Source organism: Schistocerca piceifrons, chromosome 8, assembly GCF_021461385.2.
Source record: "Schistocerca piceifrons isolate TAMUIC-IGC-003096 chromosome 8, iqSchPice1.1, whole genome shotgun sequence".
NCBI lineage: Eukaryota > Metazoa > Arthropoda > Insecta > Orthoptera > Acrididae > Schistocerca > Schistocerca piceifrons.
In genome coordinates, this window is record NC_060145.1 from 9,955,960 (window position 1) to 9,967,979 (window position 12,020).

General features: G+C 39.8%; 1 protein-coding gene across 6 annotated transcripts in view; it reads right to left on the minus strand.

Annotated features, from left to right (window-relative positions):
- Window positions 1-1,959: 1,959 nt before the first annotated feature.
- The window catches only part of LOC124711160, a 72,618-nt gene continuing 62,557 nt past the window's right edge, over window positions 1,960-12,020 (minus strand). For all 6 annotated transcript variants that reach the window (XR_007005433.1, XR_007005434.1, XR_007005431.1 and 3 more), the window contains 2 exons: window positions 4,580-4,709; window positions 1,960-2,544 (listed from right to left, as the gene is read on the minus strand). Coding sequence is in view for 2 of the 6 variants with exons in the window: in XM_047241072.1 (XP_047097028.1) it covers window positions 2,504-2,544; window positions 4,580-4,709 (171 nt within the window). In the remaining 4 variants the exon portion in view is untranslated. The remainder of the gene's footprint in view (window positions 2,545-4,579; window positions 4,710-12,020) is intronic.

The following is a 12,020-nucleotide window of genomic DNA, read 5'->3' on the forward strand; positions in this document are numbered from 1 at the left end:
TACCAAATGTTAAACACTATTGGACTGGATACACAACTTTTAGCTTTAAAATATTAGATATTGTAAATTTAACATAAGTGGGTAGATAAAAAAATCTTCTCATTAAGCAGTGACAGAAGCAAATTTACAAAATTTAAGGAAATGTGTAAGTTTTTGAGCCAGTGGTTGCTCCTCTTGGCAAAAAGGTTGAAGAGCAAGGAATAGGGATGAAGGAAAAGGCTGGTGACATCTAAGTGGAGAGAGTCACGGAAAAGTTGCCCAGGGTCACCGGAGACTTACTGGACGGCAGGAGCAGGAGAGACTGACTGTTCAGTGCCAAATGGTAAGTCACTTGTGTGGAAAAATGATCTTGAACTGAGCCTGGATGAGGGAAGATTGTATGATGCTACCTGTGAGACTATGTATGGACAGGATGGTGGACTGCTAAGTGCTGCATCAGGAGGCTGTGCTGTGGGAAGGAGAGAAGCAGTGAAGGTAAGAGGACTGTGTAAGTGTGCTTTGGGAGGGGGCGGGGGTGAGGGAGGGACTGACAGCACGTTTAAGGCTAAAGTGGAAGCAAGGGGAAGGAGAGGAGAGAAGAAGCAGCAGAGATTGAAAACGGGGTTGTGTAGGCACATTTGGCCAATAGAAGGTATCGGGAGGCTGGAATGGGAGCAAGGAGGGACCAACAAAGGTTGTGGTCCTTAAGGATTATGAGACCAAAGGATATGTTGCAGGCAGAGTTCAGAAAAACCTAAGCAGTTCAGAAAAGCTGGTGTTAGTAACAAGACTCTAGATGGTACAGGTTGTGAAGCAAGGATTTAAAGTCAACCAAATGGTGGTAGCATGATCGTCAACTGGATGGGTCAACTCTCTCTTGGCCACAGTTTAGTGATGGCATTTTACGCAGATTGACAGTTGGCAGCCAAATGCACAGCATATGTCGCACATTGGTTGCAGGTTAGTCGGTAGACAACATGACTCTGCCTTTGACAGGTTAGGAGATGACTGATGAGACTGGAGTAGGTGGTAGTGAGAGGACGTGTGGAACAGGTCATGCATCTAAGTCTATTACAGAGGTGGGGCAATGGGTTGGGAGCAAGTACAGAGTAGAAATGGGTGAGGGTACTGTGTAGGTTGGATGGACTGCGGACTACCGTTGTGGGATGGGTGCGAAGAATATTTGTCGCTTCAGGACAAGGCGAACTGTAGTTGAAACCCTGGCAGGGAACAAGATTCAGTTGCTCCAACCCTAGCTGATGTGGAGTACTGAGGGGGAGCACACCATTGTGGTCGGTCAGGGGGTATATGACCCTCGGCGTATTTAGAGGACGACAACTTCTTGTCAACAAACACAGGTGGTTAATCTGTATGAAAGAGACTTCTTGGCGGGGAATGGGTGGTAGCTGTTGAAATGGAGGTATTGTTGATGTGGATGGAGATTCTGATGAAGCCATCCAGTCAATTGGAGGTAGTCATAAAGGAAGGTGGCTTGCTGGACTGAGGACTGGGTGAAGGGAGCAGAAGGTATTTGAGGTTTTCAAGAAATGTGAATAGGGTATCTAACCCTCTGCAAAACGGGAAGATATCAGTCAATCGCAAACGTGTGAAGAGTTTAGGATTCTGGGTTGTTAGAAAGATCACCTGTAGACCAGTAATTCCAAACTTTTCTGTAATGCGACCCACTAATTTTTTGGAAATATTTTTGCAATCCGGTATATACATATGTATACTCTACCACTACAGTCACTACACAGTAGTTAATGGTAATATAAAAATTATATATAGTTTGAAACTGAACTTCGTATTGTATCAAAAAATGTTTTGCTGAGTAATTTTGAAAATGGTGAAGGGAACATAAAGAAAAAAAACAATATTTTTGCACATAAGAATTGTATTTCATGCAAATTCAATGGTGAACTTAATGAGATTTGTGGTATTGCTTAGTCTTGTTGTTAATGAGACTTTCTATATCTGGATTGAAGCTTGTTTGTTTTAGTTGTAAATTGTTTTCCATGCAAAGCTTGTTTCTATATTTGTTTTGTATATTTTTTTATTTTTTAAAGTAAGGTAGAACAAGCATATTCACATAAGTAAGTAGTTGTGAATCCCATTAGTTCCTTCATAGCTATGTTTGCAAGCACTCTATACTCTCCCTTTAATGCTGTGGCGCATTGCGTCCACTACAGTGGACAGCTGTTGATGGTCGCTTCTTTGGCATTTTCAATCAGTCCTGAGGCTGCAAATGCACACAGTCACTGCAGTGGGCACTCCCTACTAGTGTTGTGTCCTGCATGCATTTGCAGCCTCATGACTGAATGAAAACACCAGAGAATTGACCATTAAAAGTTGTCCATTGCAGTGAAATTCATGCGCCACAGGGTTAATTTGATTCAAAATGGGATTTGGCTTAATTCTCGAAATAAAGTTTTCACAGAAGAATCACATGATTGTTCTATCAGGGATTCTTCTGCAGATGCCAACAGTTTTAACTTTTTAAGGTTGTCCTCTTGAAATGGATTTCTTATCCATAGCAGTTCATCAGGAATTCTTGGAAAGTAATACCTATATCAAGAAATCAATATTAAGTAACACTCTTGAATAAGCAAACAATTATCAGTGGGATTAATGTGAAATTATCAGATTCTTTTGAGTTCACTATGTGGGGATGGTCTAAAACTATCATTTTGAAGATGGAGGTGTTTGAACTTAATTGTTACTTTTCTGTACTGGGTGAAAAACAATAACATAAAATTATAAACATGTTTAATAAGGAATACTTCAAATCTTAGTGATTACTAGTAAAATTATTTCAGAATAAGTACCTGAAAGTAGAGGCCAGTGCTTCAAGATGTTCCTTCATAGCAGCTGCTGCTTTCTCATTAACTTTAATTCCATATGTTTCTAAGAAATGAATGAGGATAGAGAATGCATCAAAACAACTCTCTTTCACTTCACTGGACCATCTTTCAAGTTTTTTAATGGTTGCTTTTATTTTATCTTGAACATTGAACTTGTGCACATCCTTCACTTGCAGTGATAAATTGAGTCTATTAAGAGCACTGAACATGTCCCCCAAATATGAAAGACCTACTAGCCAGTTTTTGTCATGTAACATGTCCAAGAAACTGCTCACAGATTTCACATCACTTTTGTGTCCTAATAGGAAGATTCTCAGTTCATCTCGAAGCTCGAATAATCTAGATAGCTCTTTCCCTCTTGACAACCAGTCTACTTCACAGTGCAGGAGAAGTGTCTTGTGTTCTCATCGCACAGTATGGCAAACAATCTTGAATTTTTAGGTCTAGATTTAATAAAATTCACAATTTTCACTGCATCATTAATGATTTTCTTTAGGCTTTCAGGCAGACCTTTACATACAAGGGCCTCTCAGTGCAGGCTACAGTGAGTCCACTGAACAGAAGTGGCAACTGCCTCAACTTTGGCAATCGAACTTGAGTTAAACGCCAGACATAGCACAGGCACCATCAGTCGTTAGTGAAAAACATTTTATGCACACTCGTTCATTTTCTACCATAAAGCCATCAAGACATTTTAAAATTTCTTCCCTTGTTGTTGTCATTAGCAAACATTTACAAAAGCGCAGTTCCCCATCTATACTCTCATCAAACGTAAACCTAACAAAAGCTAAAATAATAGCTTCGCCGGCTGTATCTGTGCATCAAGCTCAAGTGAGAAGTAGTCACTTTGCTTGGAAACTGTGATCATGGACTGTTTTACAAACTCTGACACTTCATCAATCCTTTCCTTTACCATTGTGTTTGATAGGAGTATTTCGTCAATTAGTCTTGTGTGCTTTTGGCTAAATAAAGCATAGGATATTATTTTGGCTGCTGGTAAAATTATATCCTCTCCTGCATTGTGAGCTGCCCCTTTTTGGCTATCAATAATGACAGTCGATATGAAGTGATTGTAGCTTGCTTATTTTGTTCCCCAGCAGCAGATTTTGTCATTACTGATTTTCACATTAAAAATTTTCGTTTTTTGTTTTGGAAAAAATCGATTGACTTACTTAGGTATTCTGGATGTTTCTTTGATAAATGTCTTTCCAGGAAGTGGCTCTTGATCTTTGCCAGAAAACACAAATCCATATTTCAAATAATCATCATTGTATTTACGAAAGCAAAATTTTGCCTTCTTCTGGAAGGAGTTCAGTTCACTAACACAGCCACCTTTAGGTGTATTACATGATGCACTGGTACCAATTGTGGCGGGTTTGTCATAATTACATGAAGTCACTCTTTTCTGGCACGATCCTGTTTTAATCCACAGGTCCATAGTGACATAAAATGAAACAAGCCGCCACAATAAACATGCATGCACACACTATACCAAAAAACAAACAAAGCACGCTCTCACAGTCATGAGTCACACTGTCACAAGCGGTGTTACATTATTGCAAATACCGATGAGTCGTGCACCTGCGCTGTTCTCATTTCGCCCAGAGCTCGTTATTAAGCCAGAATGATTTTGTATATAACCTTTCAGATTATACAACTTTCCTCTTGAAATAAGATTTCATATTTTCTGTCGGTAAGATATTTTACTTAGTTATTTTAAAAATTGTTCAGTGACCTACCTGAATAAATCTTGCGAATCACGCCCCACAGTTTGGGGAGCACTGCTCTAGATGACCCACAGATAGGTTCGCAGAAAATAGTGCCAAGTGGGTGCCCATTGCAGTACTGCAGATTTATTTGATGGTGATCCTACAAAAGAGAAGTAATTGTGAGTGAGGATGAAGTTGGTCACAGTGACTGTGAAGGTTGTTGTAAGTTTGGGTCAGTCAGGCATTAGGAAAGTAGTCTTCAATGGAGGCAAGGCCATGGGCATTGGAGATGTTAGTGTAGAGGAAAGTGTCATTGATAGTGATGAGATGACCACCAGGGGGTTGGACAGCGTAAAAAGATAAGATCAAGATACAGTTTGCTATGCTATACGTTCTACATTAGCTATCAGGTGCTAAAAAGTAATCAAGTGTAATCACCTAAAAGTGTGTTGATAGTATACTGACTCATTGTTACGTAGTTCTTGTAATCATCAGGTTTTGGATCTCTGAGACTCTGAATCAACCCATATGGCTGGAATGTTGCCTTTTGGCAATCCATTTTTTTCGCCCATTTTGTGTGCTTTTTCCTTCAAGAAGTACATCAATACACACAGTGCGGTCTAAGGCACTGCTTTCTGGGCGGGAAGGCGTGCTGGTCCCCAGCACGAATCCGCCTGGCGGGATTAGTGTTGAGGTCCGGTGTGCCGGCCAGTCTGTGGATGGTTTTTAAGGTGGTTTTCCATCTGCCTCAGCAAATATGGGCTGGTTCCCCTTATTCCACCTCAGTTACACTATGTTGTTGATTGCCGCGCAAACACTTTCTCCATGTATGCGTACACCATAATTACCCTACCATACAAACATTGGGGTTACACTCGTCTGGTGTGAGACGTTCCCGGGAGGTCCACTGGGAGCCGAACCGCACAATAACCCTGGGTTCGGTGTGGGGCGGCGTTGTGGTGAGTGGACTGTTGTAGGGTTGTGTTCCACTGCAGGCTACAGCGGGGACGAAGCCTCTCTGTTGTTCCTAGGTCCCCAGTTCCATACAATACACAACATTCAAACTGCCGGTGACCGCATCTAGTTGGGTTCCTGGCAGCGAGTACATTAACAGCAAAACTTGCAGCACCTAAACAACACAGCTGCCTAAAGTGGAAGTGACGACGTGGAAGCTCCCCTTTAGTATAACATTGTCTTTGCAATCCTTATGGGAGTGAGGTGGTTGTGCTATCAGGTTCGTGGTGCCCATCTTAAAGTCTCCAACAGTTCAGGTTTATCAGCATTTCTCTGATACTCTTCCATAGTATGGTATGGGGCCCACACATTTGAGCAATATTCTAGAACAGGTCACAAGAGTGTTTTGTAAGCAATCTCCTTTGTATACTGGTTGCATTTTCCCGTGTCCTGCCAATGAACTGAAGTCAGCCACCTGTTTCACTTAGGACAGAGCCTAAGAGCCCAGTCAACAAAGACCAAAAAATGTCAGCTGGGGAAAAATTCATGTAGACAGTGGTAAAGTGTGAGTGTCATGGGCAACATAGCAAAAATCCTGACCAGAGGGTTGTGAGCATAAGGACAGTGGGGTATGTAAAAAGACTTTTCAAAGTTTTTCTTGAATATCTCAAAAACTGTGGCTTCTATTGAAAATGTTACAAGTACAGAATATAACTACATTAACTTAGTTCAAAAAAAAGGTCCCATTCAATATAACTCTGTGAAACACCCTACAGATGCCTTTTGTGACGTAGTGTGGTAGAGACAACACTGAAGTGCCTGCTCTCTCATCATTTTGCAGACCTCTGAAGGAGGGAATGGCATGACCACAATCCAGCAACCTACCTTGACTTTGCACTTCTAACCACCACCACCACCACCTTTCTACACTGTTACACCCCTTAACACAATTTATCCCTTAATACAGTTCTACTGCACTTAGATGTGGTACACACCTTTAATATCTGTTCTTAACCCTCATTATTTAACAGTATACATTAATTTTATACCATTAAAACACTATCAATAATATGTGATGTTTCCATCCCATGCAATCCGGAAACTGCTACTGTGTATCACAAAGTTATACCAACCTTTCCACAGTTCGAATTCTGAGTCATTAACTCCACAGTTTGCAGACATGTCCAGGGTTGTTCATCGTCCACAAAGGTTGTTGACTGGAGCATGGTATCAATTATTAATAACACTAATGAAAGAAACACATCTGGACAGAATCTATGTAAATCTCTGCACATTGTTCTACACTGCTAGAAGTGAAGCGATTCTTAGACATCCTATATGGCAGCAATAATGTTCTTCTGGTAAAAGCAACGTCCCCCATCACAAGTGTTGCATGCTTTTCAGCTTACAGACATACTGTACCTCCCCAACAGTTCCTATCCATTTCTCTCATGTGAGTAGATAAAATAACTTCGCTGAGCGTGTGTTTATTAGTGGAGTTATTTTCAATTTATTAAGTCAACACCTATTTGCAGTTGTTAATCGAGATTTTATGTAAAATATGTTCCCATAAACAATGGCTGAGAAGCACTTAATTTGTGCAATGTTGTCAGTGAAGTATGTAATGTTTGAGGGAAAGGGACTAAGTTGGTAAATGTGGCATCCTTATGCTGTCTGTTGTAGACAGCATATTGTAAAGCCATGTAACCATGCTGTAGTCACTTGGTGGTGAATTAATGAACGACCAGAAAGTTACTGCACTTTTCTCATCATTAATTGTGTTACTGATAGACTGCATAAATCTCTTCCATTCAGGAATTGCTGACACTTGTAGAGTGGGCTACAATGAGTGTAATCACTTACCACACATCCACAGCATATCTTCCAAGGTGGGTGTCAATACATTTCATGGAATGAGACTGATTATGTTCAAAGGTAGAATAGTAATGTGCTGTATGCACTGCCTTACGTGTGTTGAAATATCTGAGGTCTAGTAACATCAAGGTGACCTACTCTTGCTACAAGGGCAGCCCCTATTTAAGCCTGTGGGCCTCTTAAGATGATGGGTGATACAATTGATACATTCCAACTATGAAAAGTATTCTAGCCACTGATAGTGGAGACAGCGAAATGTACATTTTCGTAGAAATATTGACAGCATGTAACAGTATTGTGAAAAGGAAGTTGCTACTCACCGTATAGCGGAGATAGTCACATACAGGCACAACAAAACTACTATCACAAATATAGCTTTCAGCCAGTAAGGCCTTCGAGACACACATACACACTCATGCAAACCAAATCTCTCACATGACTGGAGTCTCAGGCCACTGTTAGAGGGGAATCACGGATTTTCCATTGTTTGAAATATTGGCAGCATGTCACACTTGGGACCGGCTGTTCAGTGTGTAAGACAGTTGACAGCTCCAGCTGTTAAGCTTTTTTTTTACGTAATACATCATTTAACAACTGAAAATAAATATTTAATAAACTGAAAATAACTCCACTATATTTGCACAAGCTCACTGAAGTTATTTTGTCTACTCACATGGGAGAGACGGACAGGAAATCTTTGGGAGGTGTAGTATGTTTGCAAATTGAAAAGCAGCGCCAATCATGATAATGGAAGTTGCCTTTAACAGAAGAACGCTACAACTGCCATACAGGATTACTACGAATTACGTTTCCCACTAGTGGTGCAGAACAGTGTGCAGAGGTTTACATAGATTCAGTCTACATGCTTTTCTTACATTAGTGTTATTAGTAACTTTGTGGAAAATAAACACCCCCAGGCACATTGTCACCAGTGATTCAGAAGGCAAGCTGTGGAAGAGTCAGTACAACTTTGTGAAACATCCTATAGTTAGTTGCTTTTTGTGACAGTGCAGTACAGAGAATAGGGGAATTGATTGCTCATTCTTCATTCTGTTGACACATAAAGGAAGGAAGTGGTTGACGACAATCCAGCGACCTGTCTTTTTACACTTTTAACCTTTACACCCTCAGAACACAATTTATCCCTTAATACTGTTCTACTGCACTTATATGTGGTACAAAGATTTAATAATTGTCCTTAACCCATTTTACTTTTTAATACAAACAAATTCCACACCATTAAAATACTATTTTTAATAATCTGGAATTTTTTTCCATATCCTGCAACATGTAAACTGTTAGTGCAGGATAAAAAATGGATAGAAACTATTTTTGTAGTAAGTTTAATATAGTTTAATTTTGTACTGAGAAACATTTTTGCTACAAGCTATAGTTTTTAAGATGATAAAAAGTGACCTTTAAACATCCCTGATCACCCCAACCCAATCCCCATGCTCACACCCACACCCCAATCACCAGGATTTTTAGTTTCTTTCCCTCACCCCACCATTGTACAAAAATTTGTGACTACACAGAATACTTTTGTCCTTAGTTACCCTTTGTTGAGTGACTATTAGTGATTCAACTGCAGGTCCTTAAAAACCCATGTATGAGTGGATCCACACAATAGTGTGTTATATGTTGCTCAACTGTCTGATGTTCAAAGCATAAATAAATACTATGTGCTTCAAGAACTAAAACCAAAAGTGAAGCCAAAACTGATTTTTTAAGTGGATTTTCAAGCACAGATGGTTGTGAATTATTTTTACAGGACTTGTGTTCAATGGTGAAGTCACATCCAATTTAAGCAGGCATAGTTTTATATTTTCCTTCAGTGTATATTTGCATGCTGTCATGGAGCTTGAAAAAAATTCTGCAATGGAATTAATTTTCTGTGATAACTGGTGAGGTCATCCTGGGTACAGATTTACAGTTTACACCTATCTTAATATGGTTACACAGCATTCACGCTATTTACAAAGAGAGTTACCTAAATTAATTTACATGTCAGGACATTACTCCTCCAGAATGACATATTGCACATACATGATTATCTCAAAAACAGGATTTCTGAGCTTGACTTGGCATAAAGAATTGATGGTATGCTTGTGATGACCTCACTGGTTCTGTGGACGAATGAAACTGGGCAACTATTCGTTCTTTAGCAGCCCAGGCAGAGTCAAGAAAACTGCCTCTTATAGCCGAAGAACATCAGAAAAGTGCTTAGTGTATCTTGTACAGGGTATAAAAAGGAAGTTTTGGAGTGCTGTTGATACTGCTCGTCAGTATTTTATGAAGTTTTAATCTTCAGTTACTTATTTTAAAGTCTATTTGATTTAATATTCACTGTAAAAGTAACTTATTAGTGGATTTTCATTAATCTCAGTCTTTCTTCCTATGTTACTGACTCAAGTGGTCCGTTATTCTCGAGGGTGCTTATGTTGTTCGACTAAGCCTCATGCCTCGGTAGTGTGTTTACATTTTGCGGTGTGCAGTGCAGCTGTAGAGGTTATAAAGTTAAGTACTTACAAATTTATTTGTGCACTGTTATACAGTTATTAAATTTAATAGTTTTCAGCGGTGTTTCATGCTGTTTGTGCCAAAATAACAATTTGATAAACTTTTGGAAATGTTCGCTCGCTGTAGTTTTTAGGGTTTTCTGTGCGATGAAGTCGTTTTGTAAATTTCGTGTTTTAGTTTTCAGCTGATGTTTCTTATTGTTTCTAGTGAAATATTTCAGTAAAATTTTCATTCAGTGTTTTAACTTCGTCGAGTGTTCCAGTGGCCTTTTGAATTTTTGGTTTTAACTAATAATTTTGTGAAATATTGTTGGTATTGGTATTAGCTGTGGTGTAGTAGTATTAATACAAGTAGTGGCTTCCTTAGTACATAGAGAATTTCGAGACCGCTATTGTTAGTTCTATAAATAGTTCTACTGGTGCAAATGAACTCTGGTAACATTAGAAGTCTTTTTTTTCCAGTAGCTGTAAAATTTTACCATGAGTGAGGAGTGTGGGCTCTGTTGTAGGTTTGGGAGTAGTGGGTTACAGTGTAGGATTTGTTCAAAGAATTTTTATTGTGGGGAATGCAGTGGGGAAGCCAGTGGGCATTCTAGCAAGTCTCCTGGGAATGCAGAATCTGTGTTCAGGTGCAGTTACAACGCGCAAAGGAGGAACTAGATAGGTTGAGGAGGGTGAAGGGTGGTAGGGAATAGGAACTGGCAGTTGGGAAGAGGAGGTATTCAGAAAGTTTCACTTTGCATATATGCAATAAATTTGACCAACTGTCAGCGTTGAGTGGAGAGGAGCCTCGTGTAGCTGTAGATGTAGGAAACATGCAGCAGTCCTCAGCAGTTAGGAGGCCTAGGTCAGTAGCAATGTCTAACAGAAAGAAGAAGGTTCTGCCGCTAGGTAGTTCGCACGGTAGAAGTGTGGGCCAGCAGTTTTAGGAAGTGTTGGGAATGAGTACCAGGTCACCAGCATTGTGAAGCCTAGTGTAGGGTTGGCTCAAAGTGACTGACAGCATAGGGTAGTTATGTAGGAATTTTACGAAGGAGGGTCAGGTAGTGAAAGTGAGTGGAGCAGGGAACAGTCTTGATAGGGACCTGGTAAAGATGGTTACTCAAACTGGTGGCACTAATGTGCAACTGTTTTAGCGTCATGATCAGCCTCATCTTAATGCGGCTGTTAGGCACATTCACATGGGGAGTGATGCCAGTTGGGTCTATCAGTAGATCGGGATTCACCAGGCATGACCTGCACCTCAATAGGTATGGGAAGGGGAGGCTGGCAAAGCTTATAGGTGACAGTGTAGTGGGTGCTGGTGGTGGGATCACTCATGGAAAAGTACCTGTAGTAGTTGGTGTTAGCTGCACCTTTTTTAGATTGAAGTCACCTGATAGGTATACCTGCTTAAAGAAGTCCCTCTAACTAAGGGCTCACCTTCAGAGGATGTAATGTTTCCAAGTAGCGAAGGAATTAGCATATTTCATCAAAATATAAGAGGTATTAGAGATAAAGTTAGTGAACTGCTTATAGATGTTGACTCTGAAATTATTGGTATATCAGGATTAGCTGGTTGTTTTTCAATGATCTCATTGTGGGGTTGGGGAGTGGCTATGTACGTAAAAAAAAAGTATTCCATTTGAGTCCGTAGATGTATCAAGGCACTGCACTGAACAGATATTTGAATGTTGTGCAGTGGCAGTTGAATTTAGTGAAACTAAACTTCTAATTGTTGTTTATAGGTCCCCTAACTCTGACTTCAGAGCATTTCTGCTCAAGCTAGAGAGGGTTCTTGCTTCACTTTGTAGGAAGTACCAGAAATTAATTATATATGTTGACTTCAATATAAATTTTGTATATGATGGTGCAAAAAAAAAAAGGATGTTGGTAGATCTTACAATTCATACGATCTGATGCAGACTATATTTTTTTCCAACTAGAGTGCAGGGAAACAGTAGCAAAGCCATAGACAATATTTTTATTCATTCTTCATTACTAGATGGGCCTTCTGTTAGTAAAAAGGTGAATGTCCTTTGAGATCGCGATGCACAAATTTTAACATTAAAAGGCTTAAGTACTCAAACAAATGTCACATTTAATTACAAACTGTGTAGGGAAGTTAATCCAACAGCAATAGT